The 23,137-nt window shown below is 42.7% G+C and overlaps 1 protein-coding gene across 1 annotated transcript; it reads left to right on the forward strand.

Moving 5' to 3' along the window:
* The first annotated feature begins 732 nt into the window (after positions 1-732).
* On the forward strand, positions 733-19,788 carry znf706 (zinc finger protein 706). Its single transcript, XM_078397766.1, has 4 exons — positions 733-862; positions 10,773-10,909; positions 15,063-15,183; positions 19,545-19,788. The coding sequence occupies exons 2-3, from the start codon at positions 10,775-10,777 to the stop codon at positions 15,156-15,158; spliced, it is 231 nt and encodes a 76-aa protein (XP_078253892.1). The 5' UTR covers positions 733-862; positions 10,773-10,774; the 3' UTR covers positions 15,159-15,183; positions 19,545-19,788.
* Positions 19,789-23,137: the final 3,349 nt, after the last annotated feature.

Raw genomic sequence — 23,137 nt, forward strand, 5'->3', positions numbered from 1 at the left:
TTACTGTTGTCAGGCTCCTATACCTTCTTCCCAATGGCTAGAATGAAATGAGAGCGTGGCCAGGATGCTGTGGGTCTTTGGTGAGGCTGGCTGCTTTCTTCCCTTCATGTACTTATAAAATCTCTTTGGATTCTCCTTAGTATTATCTGCCAGAGAAATCTCCTACCCCCTTTTTGTCCTCCTGATTTCGTTATTAAGTATGCTCCTCTTGTCCCCTAAAGTCCTCCAGGGATACAATAGACAATAGGTGCAGGAGGAGGCCATTCGGCCCTTCGAGCCAGCACAGCCATTCAATGTGATCATGGCTGATCATTCTCAATCAGTACCCCGTACATTTAATCCCTGCTACCTATACCTGGCCCATGCCTCCTTTTTTTCCTGACCCGAGCCTCAATTTCTCTCATCATCCAGGGCTCTTTACACCCGCCTGTCTTGACCTTCACTCCAACAGGAATACGCATGTCTTGAACTCTCACCATCTTTCTTTTAAAAGCATCCCACTTTCCAGACATCCCTTTGCCCACAAACATCCTATTCCAGTCAGCTTTATCGTTCCCGTCTAATTTCATCGGTGTTGGCTTTGCCCCAATGCAAAACTTCAACCTGTGGCCCTGTTCTTGTCCACAACTATCCCTCCTGTCCCCACGTGTCCTCCAGCAACGTGCTGACCACGCGATTGGCGCGTTTGAAGGGGACGGACCCGCGAGCGCTCCTTATATGGAAGTGATGCCAGTTGGTCACGTGCGGCGGGGGCGTGGTTTGACATTTGTCTCGTGCAACCGGTGACTCTCGGTTTCCTTCCAGTCGCCGCGAGTCCCGTCGGCTTCACCGTGTTTGTCAGCTCGGCCGCATCTCTTATCTGGTGAGTCGACGCTTCAAAAATAAATGGGGGTTGGGGAAAGAGAAAGAGTCCTTTTTTGCGTAATATTCAGCAAAATGCCGTAGGGTTAGAGTGAGAAAATACCCTTTTCAAAAGGAGCGACAGAAAAGGGTAAATCATAGATTCGGAGTGTGGGGTTTTCGCCGAGGCTGGTGACTGTCGGCTGAGTGTTCCCGCCCACAATTAGGCCGATTTAATGTGAGTAATAAAGCGTACACTCTGTGGGGGAAGTTTTTGACTGCTGCCGCCATGTGATGTGATGAGATTCTAAGATGATTTTACTTGTGTGAATCTTGTATAATTTTAGAACTTGCCCTACATAGGCCTCTTGCAAAGGATGTGTATTCGTTTAGTATGTAAGACTAAGTTCTATCAAAGCAACGCGATTCGTCGATCTAGAAATCGCGAAATGAAAGATCGGCATATTTCTGGTGTTGAGTTTCTCTTGCAGGACGGCGCCCAGGTTGTGCTCATCGAGTGCAGTGATAGAGTGAACTGAAATGTATCTAATGTTGTGTATGTAAAGTGGCGCCTGCTGTGATAGTAAAGACGAAAATACTCCAAAGGTAGACAAAATGCTGGAGTAACTCAGCAGATCAGACAGCACTCATGAGAACATGGGTAGGATACGTTCCGAGTCCGAGCTTCATGTTAACTTCTTCAGACTCCATGTTCTCCAGGGATGCTCCAGGACCCGCTGAGTTACTCCGCATTTAAGGCCATCTTTGGTGTAAACCAACAGCTCCAGTTCCTTGTTATTACAAGAAGATACTCTCATCTGGTTTACCAACATTCTTGAGGGAAATGAAGTTGTAATCGTAAGTCGGTTCTTGCTACCAAGTGTTTGCAGAACCACGTTATTGACTCTTAACTTAATTTTCAAAAAATGGCTTGTGTTAAAGGATTCACTCAAAATTGCCTTTGAGTTAGCCATTAACATTGACCAAAAACTTAGGCTATACTATTTTATATAGGTTAATAGACAATAGGTGCAGGAGTAGGCCATTCAGCCCTTCGCGATCATGGCTGATCACTCTCAATCAGTACCCCGTTCCTGCCTTCTCCCCATACCCCCTCACTCCGCTATCCTTAAGAGCTCTATCCAGCTCTCTCTTGAAAGCATCCAACGAACTGGCCTCCACTGCCTTCTGAGGCAGAGAATTCCACACCTTCACCACTCTCTGACTGAAAAAGTTCTTCCTCATCTCCGTTCTAAATGGCCTACCCCTTACTCTTAAACTGTGGCCCCTTGTTCTGGACTCCCCCAACATTGGGAACATGTTTCCTGCCTCTAATGTGTCCAATCCCCTAATTATCTTATATGTTTCAATAAGATCCCCCCTCATCCTTCTAAATTCCAGTGTATACAAGCCCAATCGCTCCAGCCTTTCAACATACGACAGTCCCGCCATTCCGGGAATTAACCTAGTGAACCTACGCTGCACGCCCTGCATAGCAAGAATATCCTTCCTCAAATTTGGAGACCAAAACTGCACACAGTACTCCAGGTGCGGTCTCACCAGGGCCCGGTACAACTGTAGAAGGACCTCTTTGCTCCTATACTCAACTCCTCTTGTTACGAAGGCCAACATTCCATTGGCTTTCTTCACTGCCTGCTGTACCTGCATGCTTCCTTTCATTGACTGATGCACTAGGACACCCAGATCTCGTTGAACTCCCCCTCCTCCTAACTTGACACCATTCAGATAATAATCTGCCTTTCTATTCTTACTTCCAAAGTGAATAACCTCACACTTATCTACATTAAACTGCATCTGCCATGTATCCGCCCACTCACACAACCTGTCCAAGTCACCCTGCAGCCTTATTGCATCTTCCTCACAATTCACACTACCCCCCAGCTTAGTATCATCTGCAAATTTGCTAATGGTACTTTTAATCCCTTCGTCTAAGTCATTAATGTATATCGTAAATAGCTGGGGTCCCAGCACCGAACCTTGCGGTACCCCACTGGTCACTGCCTCCCATTCCGAAAGGGACCCATTTATCCCCACTCTTTGCTTTCTGTCTGTCAACCAATTTTCTATCCATGTCAGTACCCTACCCCCAATACCATGTGCCCTAATTTTGCCCACTAATCTCCTATGTGGGACCTTGTCGAAGGCTTTCTGAAAGTCGAGGTACACCACATCCACTGACTCTCCCCTGTCAATTTTCCTAGTTACATCCTCAAAAAATTCCAGTAGATTTGTCAAGCATGATTTCCCCTTCGTAAATCCATGCTGACTCGGAATGATCCCGTTACTGCTATCCAAATGCTCAGCAATTTCGTCTTTTATAATTGACTCCAGCATCTTCCCCACCACTGATGTCAAACTAACTGGTCTATAATTACCCGTTTTCTCTCTCCCTCCTTTCTTAAAAAGTGGGATAACATTTGCCATCCTCCAATCCACAGGAACTGATCCTGAATCTATAGAACATTGAAAAATGATCTCCAATGCTTCCACTATTTCTAGAGCCACCTCCTTAAGTACCCTGGGATGCAGACCATCAGGCCCTGGGGATTTATCAGCCTTCAGTCCCATCAGTCTACCCAAAACCATTTCCTGCCTAATGTGGATTTCCTTCAGTTCCTCCATCACCCTAGGTTCTCCGGCCCCTAGAACATTTGGGAGATTGTGTGTATCTTCCTCAGTGAAGACAGATCCAAAGTAACGGTTTAACTCGTCTGCCATTTCTTTGTTCCCCATAATAAATTCCCCTGTTTCTGTCTTCAAGGGACCCACATTTGCCTTGACTATTTTTTTTCTCTTCACGTACCTAAAAAAACTTTTGCTATCCTCCTTTATATTATTGGCTAGTTTACCCTCGTACCTCATCTTTTCTCCCCGTATTGCCTTTTTAGTTAACCTTTGTTGCTCTTTAAAAGAGTCCCAATCCTCTGTCTTCCCACTCTTCTTTGCTATGTTATACTTCCACTCCTTAATTTTTATGCTGTCCCTGACTTCCCTTGTCAGCCACAGGTGTCTCTTACTCCCCTTAGAGTCTTTCCGCCTCTTTGGAATAAATTGATCCTGCAACCTCTGCATAATACATCTCAAGAAATCTGTATAGGTCTCCATGAGGCCTTGTGGGTTTTCAAAGGTTTCAAAGGACTTTTTAGATTTCAAGATCAATTTATTGTCACATGTACCATTTAAGGTACAGTGAAATTTGAGTTACCATACACCCATACTAAGTGAAAAGCAACAAGACACAGCCACATAAAATAAAATTTAACATAAACATCCACCCAAATGGATTCCACATTCCTCACTGTGATGGAAGGTAATAAAGCTCCATCATCTTCCTCTTTGTTCACCTGCGGTCGGGGCTGTTGAACCATCCGCAGTCGCCGCTACTGTCTGAACCAAGTCCTCGCGTCGGGATGATCGAAACTCCCTGCGTTGGGACGATTAAACGTTTCCCCCACCCCCACATAAAACAAGCTAAAGAGCACTAAAAACATACATTTAACACATACTAAAAAAACAACGAAGGAAGGGACAGAGACTGTTGGCGAGGCAGCCATTGCTGGCGCCACCCGGTGGATCATGCATTGGAACTAGGCTTGGAAATACAACATATAATCTACTCTCAAGATGTATGAATTTCAAAAGTGGCCACTGTAGAATATAGTTTATGATATTGTAAAGCAATTAATATATTTCATTTAATCCACTTTTTAGCTGTTGAAGTGAGAAGAAATTAAGATAGTCAATTATGGTTCTCAATTAGACAAACAGAATTGACCAACATGTGAATGTGGTCTGATCAGTCTGAAGAAGTCTTGATCTGAAACATCACCCATTCCTTCTCTCCAGAGATCCTGCCTATCCTGCTGAGTTACTCCAGCATTTCTATCTTCAATTTAAACCAGCATCTGCAGTTCTTTCTTACACATGTGAATGTGGTAGCAGGTGGCTCTATTCTACACCAATATCTGCTTCAGATATGTGTTTTATTAAAGTGGTTGTATATGGCAGTGGTAAGTAAAGTGACTACCCACTAATTTTTGCGTCATGGAGACCGAAAGAAGACTGTCTCCTCAACTGCGGCACGGTGGCGCAGTGGTAGAGTTGCTGCCTTACAGCGAATGCAGCGCCGGAGACTCAGGTTCGATCCTGACTACAGGTGCTGTCTGTACGGAGTTTGTATGTTCTCCCCGTGACCTGCGTGAGTTTTCTCCGAGATCTTCGGTTTCCTCCCAAAGACGTACAGGTTTGTAGGTTAATTGGCTGGGCAAATGTAAAAATTGTCCCTAGTGGCTGTAGGATAGTGTTAATGTGCAGGGATCGCTGGGCGGCGCGGACCCGGTGGGCCGAAGGGCCTGTTTCTGCGCTGTATCTCTAAATCTAAACTAATTGATTGAATTTACAGAAACCTTTTCTGAAAACCGGCATGACAGTATTGGGGAATAAATTTCCACAGACATTTATTTTCCTTTTGAACCTGGAAAGAAGAGCTTGCTTTACCTATAAAAGTAGAGTTTAAGGCAAATGTTATTTTCTTTATTGTATTGCTGCTATCTAAAGCTCAGTGACATAATCTAGTCCAAGTTTTTGCACTGCATACCAATCTGCTTCAACATCTAACCCAGCATTTCTCAACCTGACATGGGAACTCTTGCTTAATAACCCATTGGTTTCAGTCATGTAAATTAAATGGTGCATAAAAGTTTGAGGATGTTATCAGGTCTGGAGGCCATGCGATTCTATATAAGATGATGCATTTCAAGAATGATCTGTACAGGTCTCCAAGAGTCCTTAGGCGTTTTGGAACATAACACAGGAATGCAGCATTATATGATCTAGTCTCAAGATGTATAAACTTCAAAAGTGGCACATATGTAGATTATAGTTCATAAGAGAGACTGATAGACTGGATATTTTTCCCTGGACTGTAGGAGGCTGAATGTGACCTATTATAAGAGGTATTTATAATCATGAGACATGGATAAGGTGAACAGCTGTCTCCAGGGTAGGGGAATCAAAATCTAATGTGCATTGGTTTAAGATGAAATGGAAAAAGATTTTAAATGGACCTTAGAGGCAACCATCAAAGGTCCCAACCGAAATGCTGTTTGTCCATTTCCCTTCACAGATGCTGCTTGACCTGCTGAGTTCCTCCATTTTTTGATAATGATTCTGCTATCTGCAATATTTTGTTTCTGTCTTAACTGACTTTTAATGCATTTAGAAATTATTCAGTTTAATTACTGAAAATGCTTAAACAATTAAAGCCATTATATTGATTCCAAATTTCCTGGTGCAGCAGATCAATGCAGAACTGCTGGGTTCTCGCAGCAAGCTCGACCCCACTTGTTATTTTTAAATGCGAACAAAATTGACTTGAAGCAAGGCCATATGTCCAATTACTAAATCTTTAAAATTTGTGTGTTGCTATGAGATGCTCCTTTCTGCAATTATATTTCCAAAAATAATTTCTTCCAATGTTAGTTGCCATATAATGAGATGATTTTATTTGGATTTTTTTTAGGGCTTGCTCCTCTGGCATACACTTGCATATACTTGCTCCTCTTGCATGTACATACCACCCTTTCTGTGTGTGGGGGGGTGGGGGGGGGGGGTGGGGGGGGTGGGGGAGTGGGGGAGTTGCCCCTCAAGTTCTTATTAAATCTTTCCACCCTTGTCTTAAACCTATGTCCTCCGGTTCTTGATTCCTCTACTCTGGGTAAAAGACTGCGCATTTACCATATCTATTCCTCTCGTGATCTTATAAACCTTTATAAATCACCCACTGATTCTCCTGTACTCCAAGGAATAAAGTCCTTGCCTGCTCAACCTCTCCCTATAGTCCAGGCCTTCGAGTCCTGTCAGCTGCCTAACCTGCTGAGTTCTTCCAGCAGTTTGTAAATTTTTGCTCAAGATTCCAACATCTGCAGTCTCTAGTCTCCATTATCCTGGTAAACCCTTCCCTGAACTCCACCTATATTTGAAAAGCTTAAGACTTTTAAACTGGAGCGACTAGGCTTGTATACACTGGAGTTTAGAAGGATGAGAGGGGATCTTATCGAAACATATAAGATTATTAAGGGGTTGGACACGTTAGAGGCAGGAAACATGTTCCCAATGTTGGGGGAGTCCAGAACCAGGGGCCACAGTTTAAGAATAAGGGGTAGGCCATTTAGAATGGAAATGAGGAAAAACTTTTTCAGTCAGAGAGTTGTAAATCTGTGGAATTCCATGCCTCAGAAGGCAGTGGAGGCCAGCTCTCTGAATGCATTCAAGAGAGAGCTAGATAGAGCTCGATTTATTCACAAAATGCTGGAGTAACTCAGCAGGTCAGGCAGCATCTCGGGAGAGAAGGAATGGGTCTCCCGAGATGCTGCCTGACCTGCTGAGTTACTCCAGCATTTTGTGAATAAATTGATTTGTACCAGCATCTGCAGTTATTTTCTTATACTGCTAGATAGAGCTCTTAAGGCTCTCAGGGGGTATGGGGAGAAGGCAGGAACGGGGTACTGATTGAGAATGATCAGCCATGATCATATTGAATGGTGGTGCTGGCTCGAATGGCCTACTCCTGCACCTATTGTCTATAACTGTCAAATTTCCCATGGATTTCCAATCCTTGCCCCTTCCTTGCTCCACCCACCACCTGCTTAAAAGTGTTCTTGTACTGAACAACATTTGACTCCCTTGCTTCCTTTTAAAAAAAAAAAAGCCAAGTGCTGCTATTGTCGACGGCAAGATGTGCAAATCTTTTGTAAAAATATATACAACACTTTTTCGAACTTGTTCTACTCGGGCCTTCCTTACCCCTTTTTGTGCTATAACAATGATTGTATTGGTTCAGTTTCCAGAATTTTGACAAACTGGAAAATGTTATCAACTATACCATCAATTTTCATCGTCAGGTTTTAGTGTTGAAATGGTCTACCTGATTCTTAAATCAAGTTAAAAAATATATCCATTAAGCCGATTGCCCAATGAAAATCATTCAGTATACTACTCCACAGATCTTCACAATAATCGCAACTGCAAATTGTCACATTCTGCATGAATTACATTTTCCCCAGTTTCTGTGATGCTGTCAGATCTGGTTGGGCTTTCATACCAGTTCTTTCAATGTCATTTTTTTCTCATCAGCAGATGCTTCACCTCTACTTCTTGAGGAGACTAAGGAGATTTGGCATGTCTCCAATGACTCTTGCAAACTTCTACAGATGGACTGTAGAAAGCATACTATCAGGTTCCAGAACAGCTTGGAAACAGCTCTGTCCAATATCGCAATAAATTGCTGACCATTGTAGCCCAGTCCATTACACAGACCAGACTCCCCACCATTGACTCCATCTGCAATTCACATTGCCTCAGGAAAGCAGCAAACATAATCAAGGACATTTTTGCCCCAATTATCCCTTCTCCCCATTGGGCAGATGATACAAAAGCTTGAAAGCACATAGCACCAGATTCAGGAACAGCTTATTTCCTACTGTTATCAGATTTATGAATGGCTCTCCTATAAATTGGGGTGTCGTCCCAATCTTCCAACCTACCCCATTGCAGACATTGAACGTTTTCTCTGAAACTGTAATGCTTCAATGATGAAAACAATATTCTGCATTCTGGTAATTTTCACTTTGTTTTGCCTGTTGTACATGTATGGCTTGATTGTATTCATATATAGTATTATCTGATTTAAATGGATAGCAAGCCAAAAAAGGCTTTTCACTGTATCTCAGTACAGGTGACAATAATAAGACAAATGACCTGGCCTGCTCAACATTGCTGATTAAGTGCAACTTGGGTCTCTATGTTGAAGATGTTATTGATTTACATATTCTTCCAGGTGGATTTTCAAGTGACAGTGCTGGCAGTCTTTCCAGTGCTTTAAGGTGTCTGGTGTATGTAATCCAAGACTCAAACATTTAGGATTGCATCGGACATTGCACAATAGACGGTAAATTTTAGGCAGTTATGATGTCTTCATCTTCAAATACCGTTATCCTCAATTTTATCATTCCCTGCCTTTGAGAAATAGCTCCTGGAATAAGAAATATGGTTCACATTTTATAGGATTTTGCTGTGAACTTCTGACAAGGGTAACATGGTGCAGTGTTGTCTGCATACTGTAACTAAACTACTGAGGTTTAAGTGACCTTGATTCTGATTGAACAGATTCCCATTCATTCTGATTAGATCCTTTCCTGCAGGAGATTTTCTTTGAAGTGGGACACATTTTGGTGAGACATCGTGCCCAGCACCAGACTTGGAAAATTAATAATCTTGTCCTGTAATGGAGCTTTGAATGGCAACCATGTGGATAAAATGTACTCGAAACCACCTTGAAATGCAACATCCTCACTGATTCTGGGAAATTGCTGGTTCTGACCACTCAAAATTAAGAAGCATTTGGTTTGGTATGGAGAATTAGAATTTGTGCATTGATGACAAACAAGAGCACACCAGATCGCAAACATCCAGACCACCCTGTTGAGCACCACCTCTCCATCTGTGCAAGAGATTGTGTTTTTCACATTTTCTTCATCTGCCACCTCAAAACTGGATTAAAGCAAATAATACCTGATTGTAAGGGGCTGCCTAAGAAGAGAAGATAGCTTTCCATCTTACCAGCCTCAAAAATTGACAGATCATTCTTCGTTTCTTCTGACCTTTATACTGTGGTTCATTTCTCCAAGTTTACTGACGTCATACTCTCTTCACAGGCACTCGCCACCCTCTGCGTCTTTGCCCTGTGTATCTCCTTTAAACTTTGCCCCTCACCTTTAAGATATGCCCTCTAGTATTTGATATTTCCATCATGTGGGCAAAATGTTCTGACAGTCTATGCCTCTCAAATTTGATATACTTCTATCAGGTCCTCCCTCAATCTCTGGCATTCCAGAGGGAAAAAAATCAAGTTTGTCCAATTTTTCCTTGCAGCCAATACTCCCTAATCCAGGCATCATTCTGGTAAACCTCCATTCCAAAGCCTCCACATCCTTCTCGTATTAAGACGACCAAAACTGCATGCAATACTTAAAATGCGGCCTAACCAAAATCCTGTAAAGCTGCATGTGGTGTCTCCATTGCCTGCCTCTTTTTTCAAACAAAGATACAAAAGACTGCAGATGCTGGAATTGGGAGCAACAAACAGTCTAATGGAGGAGCTTTGTGAGTTGACCAACATCGGTAAGCGGAAAGGAATGTTCGAGATATGTCAAAACCTCAGCTTCTACCCACTTGCTGAGTTTCTCAAGCAAATTGTTCTATTTGCTTTCAAACCTATGTTTGTATTAAATAATGCACAATTTTGTTGCAGTTTATTGCCGTTTAGAACAAGCTGTTGAAATTAATTCATTGACCATCATAAACGTACTGACTAGATGGTCTGGGGTGCTGAATTACTTCTCTCACATCCAGTGATTTGAGGCTGTGTGGAATGGGGTTCAACAGGTCTTGAAATTCTGACTTTTTAACGTCCAAATGAATGATTTGAATTTAAATAGAAAAGGCAATTGAGGGGGTTGTAATTAAAGGTGGCAGATAAGGCAAGAATTGCACAAAATCATAACTAGCAAAAGGTGGAGAAATGAAGGATCCTGAGATATATTTCTACAGATGCTGAGGATAGCAGGACTGGAAGTAGTTCATGCATATGTAAGTGCAGCTGATGCTGAAGTTGTAACCATAGCATTTTACATATAGTTTTAGTCACCATGCCTCGAGGTGGGGTGGGGGATATAGGGATGACACTGAATGAGTGCCTTTTATCATAAGCTTCCATGATTAAGGTAGAAAAGTGTTTTTATTTTATGATTGGTTACCTGGACATGGCTTGGGGGATGTGATATACCTGTGCTATTGGAACTATCTACCTGTAACTAACTAATACTACAGCTTTGATTATTTTGTCTACTTAGGTATGGCCCGTGGACATCAGAAGTTGCAGTCCCAGCAGCGGAATGCAAAGAAGCAGGCTGAACAGAAAAAAAAATCGGGACATGATCAGAAGACTGCTGCAAAAGCAGCTCTTGTCTACACATGTTCTGTCTGTAGGGTAAGGGGAGCTGGGGACCAAGCATTCTTCTGAACAGCTCTTCCTCCTAATTTAGGACCTAATGAAGTGTGACAACGGTAATCTTTATTAATGGAAAAAATGGCAAATATGCCTTATGGACTAGAATCTATACAATTAAGCCCATGCACAAATCTGTTTTGTAAGTTAGGTTTCTTTCACTTGTTTAGTTATAAACTGATGGCTTTACATGGCCTGGGTTTTAATAAATTATGTAATTATACCAATTTTTTTAAATTCTCTGCTTGGGCTCAAATAAATCCCAAACTCTTTTTATATATAAATTTATCTTAACACATTTTGATTCCCTTCACCATTGACTGTCCTTTATATAGCTGGTGGAAATTGTTCACTGTACAGTAAAACCTCGCTAAAACAGACCGCACAGGGAGAGATAGTGCCCATTATTACCACTTGTCTGCTATAACCGAATAAGGGGGTTAATATGTACAGTACAATTGGAAAAACAGCCAATAAACATACACTACACAATAAACAGTGAGGCACACAAAATACACAATGTCTTGGGATGTGATAGTGGTGCCCTGGTAGAGTTACTACCTTATAGTGCCAGAGACTTGAGTTCAATCCTGATCTCTGGTGCTTCCTGTGGCAACGTAGGTTTCCTCCAGATGCTCAGGTTTCTTCCCGTGTTATGGACACATGCACATTCATTTGTGGACTGGTTGGCTTCTGCGGGTTGTGTGGGTTACTGATGGAGCCAGGGGCCCGGGTTCGATCCTGTGTCCCCCGCCCCCCTCTGGGTGCCCTGGCACACCAGCTCCACCCTGGTGAACCTGGTGAACTTGCACTTCACACCCTCCATAGCAAGAATGTCCTTCCACAAAATAGGAGACCGAAACGGCACACAACAGGTGTGGTCTCAACAGGGCCCTGTACAACTGCAGTAGGACTCGAAGACCAAATCCTCTTGCTATGATGGCCAACATGCCATTTGCTTTCTTCACTGCCTGCTGCATCCTGTACAACTGCCCACTTTCCTCAATCTCGTCCATTTTCAGAGTGAGGCTAAACGCAAATTGGAGGAACATCATCTCATATTTCGCTTGGGCAGCTTCCAGCCCGGTGGTATAAATATTGATTTTTTTTCGCTTCAGGTAACCCCGGCATTCCCCCCCCTCTCTCTATCCCTCCCCCACCCATGAAACACTACCTTCTGATTTTCACCCCACAAACAGATTACAATAGCCTATTTCCTTTATCATTGTTACTTTTTTGCAAATCTTTCATTCATTGTTCTTTATTTGTCCACATCACCGTCTATATCTCTCGTTTCCCTTATCCCTAACCAGTCTGAAGAAGGGTCTTTACCTGAAACGGCACCCATTCCTTTTCTCCAGGGATGCTGCCTGTCCCACTGAGTTACTCCAGCTTTTTGTGTCTACGATGTGCAATGACACCCAGGTCTCATTGTACCTCCCCTTTTCCTAATCACACACCATTCAGATAATAATCTGCCGCTTTGTTCTTGCCACCAAAGTGGATAACCTCACATTTATCCACATTATACTGCATTTACCATGTATCTGCACACTCACCCAACCTATCCAAGTCACCCTGCAGCCTCATAGCATCCTCCTCGCAGCCCACACTGCCACCCAGCTTTGTGTCATCCGCAAACTTGAAGATGTTACATGTAATTACTTTGTCTAAATCGTTAATATATATGGTAAATAACTGGGGTCCCAGCACTGAGCCTTGCGGCACCTCACTTGTCACTGCCTGCCATTCTGAAAAGGATCGGTTAATTCCTACTCTTTGCTTCCTGTCTGCCAACAGTTCTCTATCCATGTCAATACCCTACCCCCAATACCATGTGCTCTAATTTTGCACACTAATCTCTTGTGTGGGACCTTGCCAAAGGCTTTTTAAAGGTCCAGATACACCACATCCACTGGCTCTCCCTTATCCAATCTCCTTGTTACATCCTCAAAAACGTCCAGTAGATTAGTCAAGAATGATTTCCCCTTCATAAATCCATGCTGACTTTGACTGATCTTGTCACAATAAACAATAGACAATAGGTGCAGGAGGAGGCCATTCTGCCCTTCGAGCCAGCACCGCCATTTAATGTGATCATGGCTGATCATTCTCAATCAGTACCCCGTTCCTGCCTTCTCCCCATACCCCCTGACTCCGCTATCTTTAAGAGCTCTATCTAGCTCTCTCTTGAATGCATTCAGAGAATTGGCCTCCACTGCCTTCTGAGGCAGAGAATTCCACAGATTCATAACTCACAACTCTGACTGAAATGTGCTGCTATTATATATTTAATAATCGACTCAAGCATCTTCCCCACTACTAATGTAAGGCTAACTGAAATTCTAACTGGTCTATAATTCCCTGTTTTCTCTCCCTCTCTTAAAAAGTGGGGAGTTGTTACATTTAATTCCTTCGTCTAATTCGGTCTGCTACAAACCAAAATCCATTATAAAGAGGGCTGTTATTGCGAGGGTTTACTGTATATAAATCTGTTTTTTAAACTTTTGATGTGATTAAAATTCTAACTCTAAATAAATGAAACTGCTACTTTGAATTCAGTACAAATGGCAACAACATTTGGCAGGAAGTAGATTTTCTTTTGAAGATGGAAGAGCTGGTTAGTTGTGCTATATTCTTTATACTCTAAGTAAAAGAGACCATATAACAAATTTATAACAAATCGGACAATCTTAATGTCTTCAGTATGGAAACCTAAATTAACCAAACTCCTAACCAGTGATAGTGCGGCTCATGGGAAAACCAAAACTACCTAATCAAGCAGTACTTGATGGTAGCAAGATTGATAATGAAGGATTCTGGGCCTTAAATATGCTTCACTGAAGTGATTTCTTGTTATTGCATCAATTTATGTTGGAGCATAAATTTCTATGGAAAAGTATTAACGTACTTAGGTTTTTCTGAACTGGAGGAGTAATTCTTAGTTTGATATTGCTCCTAACTGATCAAGAGAAGAATACTGACTAGGGCTTCCGAGATGTCCTCGTTCTTCAGAAAACGGGGCTTCCCCTCCTCCATTATAGATGAGGCTCTCACTAGGGTCTCTTCTACATCTCGCAGCTCCGCTCTTGCTCCCCCTCCCCCCACTCGCAACAAGGACAGGATCCCCCTCGTTCTCACCTTCCACCCCACCAGCCAGCGGATCCAACATATCATCCACCAACATTTCCGTCACCTACAACGGGACCCCAACACTGGCCATATCTTCCCATCCCCTCCCCTCTCTGCGTTCCGCAGAGACCGTTCCCTCCGCAACTCCCTGGTCCACTCGTTCCTTCCTACCCAAACCACCCCAACCCAGGGCACTTTCCCTTGCAACCGCACGAGATGCAACACCTGTCCCTTTACCTCCCCCCTCAACTCCATCAAAGGACCCAAACAGTCTTTCCAGGTGAGACAGAGGTTCACCTGCATCTCCTCCAACCTCATCTATTGCATCTGCTGCTCTAGATGTCAACTTATTTATATCGGCGAAACCAAGCGCAGGCTCGGCGATCGCTTCGCTGAACGCCTGCGCTCGGTCCGCATTAACGCAACTGATCTCCCGGTGGCCCAGCACTTTAACTCCCCCTCCCATTCCCAGTCTGACCTCTCTGTCATGGGCCTCCTCCAGTGCCATAGTGAGGCCCGCCGGAAATTGGAGGAGCAGCACCTCATATTTCGCCTGGGCAGTTTGCAGCCCGGTGGTATGAACGTCGACTTCTCCAACTTCAGATAGCTCCTCTGTCCCTCCCTTCCCCTCCCCCTTCCCAGATCTCCCTCTATCTTCCTGTCTCCACCTATATCCTTCCTTTGTCCCACCCCCGACATCAGTCTGAAGAAGGGTCTCGACCCGAAACGTCACCCATTCCTTCTCTCCCGAGATGCTGCCTGACCTGCTGAGTTACTCCAGCATTTTGTGAATAAATCGATTTGTACCAGCATCTGCAGTTATTTTCTTAGAATACTGACCAGACCTCAATTATAACTTTTGGAAAGAAAAATAAATATTAGTGAAAAGATCAGCTGTGTTAAACTGAAAATAACATTCCTGAAGTCTCAGTTATGACTGTTACATGTTGATCTAGCTTTCTAGCTGTGTTTAACGATTATTTAATTCTACTTTGTCTATTAGAGTCAGATGCCAGATCCCAAAACATTTAAACAGCACTTTGAGAACAAGCATCCTAAAGCACCAATGCCACCAGAACTCGTTGATGTGCAGGCATAGATAAATTGTCAATGTGTTATTTCTGGTATGTACTGTTTTGATATTTTGAGATTTCATGTGACCAGTTGTCACTCCACATTCTCTATTTGGATCCATGTAATTTAATTATTTGGAATTGGAACAGGGATTTGGGAGTATTTCATGAAAATAATGCATTGTGCTGTAAAAATGTGCTTCAAGACTAAAATTTAGATCCATCAAATGTTGGCACAATGCAGGCATTGTGCAACATTTGTAAAAAAAAAGATACTGCCTGCATTGAATTTTGGATAAACCCAGATGTAAGCTGAAGCTACTTTGACAAGATAGTATTATATTCAATGGGAAATCTGGCTTGTTCAAATACAACAATATATTTTGCCAAGATTGGAATATGCTGAAGAATTTGCCATAAACCTTTGGCTAAACCAGAAATCTATTATCCCCCTTGAAAATACTGAATATTTAAAATGAGATGACTGGCAAGATTTCCAGCAGTCGAAAGCTGCATAATACTAATTTGATTTAGTTTTGTGTTACATGTTGTCTTTGCTCAATGACAATGAAGTGCACTGTTTCTTGCACTGCTCTTGTATCCAATGGTCCAGGTACTTAGAAACATAGAAACATAGAAAATAGGTGCAGGAGTAGGCCATTCGGCCCTTCGAGTCTGCACCGCCATTCAATATGATCATGGCTGATCATTCAGCTCAGTAGCCTGTACCTGCCTTCTCTCCATACCCCCTGATCCCTTTAGCAAAAAGGGCCACATCTAACTCCCTCTTAAATATAGCCAATGAACTGGCCTCAACTACCTTATGTGGCAGAGAATTCCACAGACTCACCACTCTCTGTGTGAAGAAATGTTTTCTCATCTCGGTCCTAAAAGACTTCCCCGTTATCCTTAAGCTGTGACCCCTGGTTCTGGACTCCCCCAACATCGGGAACAATCTTCCCGCATCTAGCCTCTCCAACCCCTTAAGAATTTTATATGTTTCTATAAGATCCCCCCTCAGTCTTCTAAATTCCAGCGAGTACAAGCCTAGTCTTTCCTCGTATGTAAGTCCCACCATCCCAGGGATCAATCTGGTGAACCTTCTCTGTACTCCCTCTAAGGCAAGAACGTCTTTCCTCAGGTTAGGAGACCAAAACTGCACACAATACTCCAGGTGCGGTCTCACCAAGGCCCTGTACAACTGCAGCAGAACCTCCCTGCTCCTAAACTCAAATCCTCTTGCTATGAATGCCAACATACCATTCACTTTCTTCACTGCCTGCTGCACCTGCATGCTTGCTTTCAATGACTGGTGCACCATGACACCCAGGTCACGTTGCATCTCCCCTTCTCCCAATCGGTCACCATTCAGGTAATACTCTGCTTTCCTGTTCTTGCCGCCAAAGTGGATAACCTCACATTTATCCACATTATATTGCATCTGCCATGCATTTGCCCACTCGCCTAATCTATCCAAGTCACTCTGCAGCCTCCTAGCATCCTCCTCGCAGCTAACACTGCCACCCAGCTTCGTGTCATCCGCAAACCTAGAGATGTTGCATTCAATTCCCTTGTCCAAATCATTAATATACACTGTAAATTACTGGGGTCCCAGCACAGCCTTGCGGTACCCCACTAGTCACTGCCTGCCATTCCGAAAAGGACCCGTTTATTCCTACTCTTTGCTTCCTGTCCGCCAACCAATTTTTTATCCACCTCAACACTGAACCCTCAATAACCCTCAGTGGCTGCGCTAGCTGCGGCTCACCTGCAGTCCGTTTGTCTTTTGTGTTTTTTGTTGTTTTTGTCTTAATTGTAGTGTCTAGGTGTGATGTAGTGTTTTTTTATGGTGATGTACTGGGGGGGGGGGGGAGTCTGTAAAATTATCTCTTCTGAACGGAGACGCAACCTTTTTTTCTGGGTGGTGTCTCCATTCCCGCTGCGGCCTACCATCGGCCAAACACCTGGAGCTGGCAGCCTCCAGCTGGGACCACCTGGGCTCTGGTTCGCAGAGCCCGCGGACTGGACTGTACTCGCCACCTACAGAGCTGGATGCCTTCGGAGGCTGTGATGGCACTGCGAGAGCGGCTGCGACTCGCCTGCGGAGGCTTCGGCCGTGGGCCACGTGGATATCGGAAGCTCTCAGGGTGGGGGCCGACATCGGGAGCTCCAGCAGCGGCTGCGTCTTCGCCCGCCCCGAATCGCAGGGCTTGGGTCGGCCCGCTGCGGACATGTCAACTGGAGCAGGCCGCGGGATTTTCTCCGCCCGCCGGGGGCTTCAATGTCGGGAGCCCCGACTGCCCAACGTGGCAAGTTCAACAGGCTGACCGGAAGAGGAAAGACATTCTGGCCTTCCATCACAGTGAGGAGGTGACTGGAGGAGACTCACTGTGATGGATGTTTCTTTTTTTTTTGTTTTGTGTTGGTTTGTGATTGTGTGTGTCATTGCTTATTTTTATTACTCTTATTGTTGGACTGTGGGTAACGGAATTTCGTCCAAAAGACTTGTGTTTTTTTTTGGTTGACAATAAAGTCACCATTAGCTTGATGGTGGAAATGAGTAACTGCCAAAATGGAGGATTGGGCCTGGATTAACTGATCTATACACATCAGACGTGAGGATGTCACAGTATTGACAGACCATCTCCATTTGGAAGTCTGAATTGGGGCTCAACCATCGAACACTGGCAAGGTTCCAAAGTTGAATTATGGCTCTGTTTTTAGTTTAAACTAGACTAGACCAAGTTGGGTCCAAATCTCTCTTGCATTGGTGTAGCACCCCCTTCTCCCCTTGACCCCGTCCCCTTCACCCGTTTCCCCGACCCCATCCCCTTCACCCCTCCCTCTCCCTACCCCCACATACACACACACACACACACACACAAAAACAAACCGAGAGTTTTAGTAATCTACTAGACCAAGTGGACCCGTTGGGCCCATTCCTGGTAGAGGGGGGACAGGGAAGGGGAGAGGGTGTCGTCACTGAGTGAGCCCTATTCCCCCCTCTCCTGACCCCCACCCCCACTTTCCCCTCCCTCCCCCCACTTTCCCCTCCCTCCCCACCCCCACTCTCTCCTGTCCCCCTTCCCCCCCACCCCCCCAGCCAGCACATCTATCCCCATAGCCAACTTCCTTGGCCGGCTGGATAAACCAGCAAAGCTCTGGAACCAAGTGCCAGAAAATCAATGGTGGAACTGTAATGAGTAAATATTAAATTTAAGTGCAAAATTATATAACTAAATTAATTAAAATAATTAAAATGTTATTGATATACACTGACATATTCACATTATTTTGTAATGTCCATTTTTACTTTGAAATGCACTAAAAGAGGCTTGAAACGGGTAATTTTGTGCGTAAATTTCCAAAAATATTCAGATTTTTTGATCCCCGCTGAACGCCTCGCGCAAGAGCTCGGCTCTTTTCCTCTTTTTTTACCTCACTCACATGCCTGTAGATGCTTATTTGTCAAGAAGCATCAAAAAGGGAATGCTGTAAACAGTGATTAGTTTACATACTGGAGAGAGCCAATGAGTTAATATATAGGACAGCAACATTTTGGTGGTTCACTTATTCGATCAGATTACAAAATGCATGATATAGATCTGTGGTAGAAACCGTGCCAGAACAATTGGAGATCAGGATTCAGGTATGTAGGTTAATTGGCTGGGTAAATGTTAAAAAAATTTTTTTTTGTCCCTAGTGGGTGTAGGATAATGTTAATGTGCGGGGATCACTGGGCGGCACGGACTTGGAGGGCCGAAAAGGCCTGTTTCCGGCTGTATATATATGATATGATATAAGTGCCACTTTCAGAATTTGTGCGCATAAACTGGGACTACAATCAGCATTGTTCTGGTGTTTTCTGATTAACTACTTGTTTAAGTGGACTTGAATCTCTCTGCAGTATTTGAAGTTTGAATGTTTTAGCTACATTACTTATTAACCAAGCATGGGGATATCATGCCACATATCTCAATTTGTTCGTGGTATTGTGTGCAAAGTGGTTTAGCTAATAATTGATCTTGGAAGTATTTCCATTGCCTTTGAAATGTACTTTAGGGTAATATTAAACCATATGTTTTCAAATTTGGTGTTGCATACAATTTATGGCTTTGGAAATGTTCTTTCAACTTGCCTGTAACTTGAAACTCGTAATGTAATCTGTGACTTTTAAGATGGATTCCAACTGAAAGGTAAAATTTTAAAATTGAACTTCCTTTTGTAAACTTTGTCATTTCTGATCCATTAATTTAAATTCTCATGTGGTGTCTGCCAGAATGTGTGTGCGTATATATCTATACGCAATATTAAGAATGTTTATGAAAAGTGCATGGAGCCAGTCATGCAACCAGCAATCTTTTTCTTTGCTGATTTTAAATTCATGAATTTCTTTTTTTCTTTATACAAAGACTGCAAGTCATCACTCATTAAAGCCTTATCCTGGAAGAAGAATCTGCAAGTGCAGCCTAATTATGGCCAACTATAACAAGGAACTACAAATATATTGCTTTCTTGCCCTTTTCTTTCCTTCTGGGCCATGAGTACATCCACTCTAATGCATTGTTGACATTGCAGAATTTTTGATTATTGTAAAGGGATTTCTACTCTTGTAACTGCTCATTATGTATAATATTTAATAAAATGATAATTTGATTTTTTTACAGCACTGTCTGCCATTTATGATATCTTTCTTAAGCTTAAAATAGGTTATATAAAATTTCATTGCTCTTGCAATCTGTTGAAGGTGCAATACAAATTTCAATGACGTATAACGTGGCACTCCTGCAGAAAAGGATAAGAAAGCACATCCTTTCTCCCTGTCCTTTGTCATATTCATGCTTTTCTGTCTCATTGAAGAAATCTAACTTTTTGCTTAAACTATATTCTTGTTGAAATTTGCGGGGTATTTTTAGATGTGTACCAAATTAACAGATATCATTTCAATCGGTTTGATGTCAAAACTCTGCAGCATAAGTTGAAGCCTGTCTGGACTATTCTACAACTGGATCACAATTTCCTAACTTGCATTATACTCTTTGTTCTACGTAGGTTAGACATTCTTCATGTTGAAACTGCAGATACAGGAATCTGGCACAAAAACAAACTTTTGATGGAACTTTGCATTTTGAGCAGCATCTGTAGGGAGAGAAGGAATTGATGACATCTCAGGGTCAAAACCCTGCATCAGGACTTGCTAAATCCACTGAGTTCCTCCAGAAGTGTGTTTTTATTTTATGCTGAGTGTTCTCAATCTGTGTTAACCTTGAATCTATGATCTTGTGGCTGAGTCAGAAGTTATGGGTCAATACCACATTCTAGAAACAAGACTGAAGTAACGAACTTCAGTTCGTAGCATTTGCAGGAATAAAGTTTTAATCTCTCGATTACGTCGATGAGACCAAGCACAGATTAAGTGAACACTTTGCCAAGCCATACCAATCTCCCAGTTGCAAGCCATTTTACTTTGTCCCACTCTCACACCAACCGATGTGGCCTCTGCCTCTGCTGCCAGGGGGATGCCAAGTGCAAACTAATGAAACAGCACCTCGTATTCAAGCTGGGTCGTCCACAACACAAAAGCATGACCATTGAACTTTCCAATTTTGTTTAGCCCCTCCAATTTTGTTTAGCCTGCATCCCCACTGTCCCTATTTCTCTCCATTGATCTATCCAGGCACACAAGCCCTTCATTCCATCAATCTATCACCCATACACTCCTCCCACTGGGTTCCCTATTTCCCCCACTGTTCCCATTAGCCCACCTTTCCTCCTTTATTTGTTTTCACACATTTTTATTCATTTCCATAATTTGTAACCCTTTGTTTCCACTTATCCCTTCCCAGCCTCTGTCACTCTCCCTCTTGGAACTGACATTTTCTGCCAATCAACCCCTTGCCTGAATCCACCTATTGCTTGCTGGCTATTATCCCAACCCTCCCCATTCACTTCTTAATACTGGCTATCTCCCCTCTTCTTCAGTCCAGATGAAGAGGTGTTAAACTGGAAAGAATACAGAGACGATTTACAAGAATGTTGCCAGGACTTGAGGGCCTGTGTTATAGGGAAGGGTTGGGCATGTTAAGAGTTTATTCCTTAGAGTACAGGAGGCCGAGGGGTGATCATGTACAGATTTATAAAATCATAAGAGGGGGGGGGGGGGGGAGAATAGCTAGGGTGAATGCAGTCTTACCCAAAATATGGGAATCAAGAACCAGAGAACAAGTTTAAGGTAAGACGGGGAAGGTTTAATAGGAGCCTGAGGCAAAACCCTTTCATGAGGAGGGTGGTGGGTATATGAAATAAGGTGCTAGAGGAAGAATTTGAAGGAAGTACTACAACAATATTTGGACAGGTACATGGTAGAAAAGGTTTCTGGTGACAAGGGCCAAACACGGACAGGTGGTACTAATGTAGATGAGGCCACTAGGTTGGCATGGGCAGGTTGGGTACAAGGACCCTTTTGTGTGCTCTGTGACTCCGTTCTCATTGGGGATGTGGAAATAAATATTTGCCTTTTCAATGACCCACATCCTTAAAAATAAATGTGTAACAGAAATTCTGATGGAGAGCAATGAGATACTGGTGTTTTCAGAAAGGTGCAACAAAGATTCAGAATATTATTTCCCAGTTGAGAATTATTTTATGAGGAGAGATTAGAATGAGGTTTTACATCATCACAGTCTTTCGAATATTATAGTTCTCACCTGTTATCTTATGTCCATGAGGCTCAAACTACGAATGTCCTTGGGGAAATTAGTTTAGCGACCCATTGTCATATTTAGCTGCACTGTGTTAAGCATTATTGGGTCCTGCTCTCGCTATTACTAAAATGGATAATTATTCAAGGTATATCCATTTATGCAACAATAACATTCTCCACCAGAAACCTTTTTAGTACGTTCCTCCTTTACTCTCACGTCCAATAACGTGACAAACCCTTGGTGTTTTTTTAATGCCATCAAGATTGAGGCTACTCATTCACTTAAATTTCTGCTACCTTACCCACTGCTTGCCCTTAGATCAAACGTCCACTAATCCCTGGTGCTTATTGGAATTGCTTTTTTTCCTCTTTGTTCTATCCCATTTCTTGCCTTGTTTTCCAGGCTCACTTGTCAAATAAGACACAGTCAATGTTTATTTTAAACTATTCTGAGAACATTTTCAATCACCCAGATTCCATTTTGTATTGTTTGGAGTTATTTCTCCTTAGGTATTGTTCAAAATTTACCGAAGAGGAAGGTGTTTTCAAAAATGCAATCATTGGATGAACATCATTTTCTTATAATTAAACAATTGAGCAACTGAAGCCATTGACTTTCTTCCATCACAAATTTAACTCCCACAGCTCCACCCCATGCTTTTTGCAATGTGTCAAATTTGACTTGTTGCATTTTCAACCAAACAACCACTCTACCTGCATGGCCGTCCATTTCCACTTCTGAAACATTGGACAGCTCTGCCACTCGGTTGTTCTCTCAGCTGGCCTCCCATATTCTACTTTCCTTCAACTTATCCTCATCCAGTAAATCAGCATTCCAAATTGTAACTGACTACATCACGCTTGTGTATATTAATTCTGTATCATAGCTTTTGGTTATTGCAAATCTTTATCCATATTGCCTTGACAGTCAGATTATTTGTTTTTTTTTGGATTATTCAACGGATGTCAATGAATTCAGCAAACTGTCTTCAGCCGTCTGACTTGATTACCGGGAGTCCATTTGACACAGTAAAGTAAGTTCATTAAGTTTTTCACAAAGCAAATCAATAAAGATATCCTGGTCACAATAAGAAAGAATTATAAACCATTCACACCTCCATTGCTTAAATGCAATTTAAGGTCTAACTTCCTCACTGCTCTGCAGGTATTAGCTATTATAAAAATAAAACGTCTTGTATTTACACCAAATCTTTCTCAGCCTGAGGATCTCCCAAAGTCTTTTGATGTATAGTCACCATTACAATACAATATATCTTTATTGTCATTATACAAGTACAACGA

Source organism: Rhinoraja longicauda, chromosome 4 (genome assembly GCF_053455715.1).
Source record: "Rhinoraja longicauda isolate Sanriku21f chromosome 4, sRhiLon1.1, whole genome shotgun sequence".
NCBI lineage: Eukaryota > Metazoa > Chordata > Chondrichthyes > Rajiformes > Arhynchobatidae > Rhinoraja > Rhinoraja longicauda.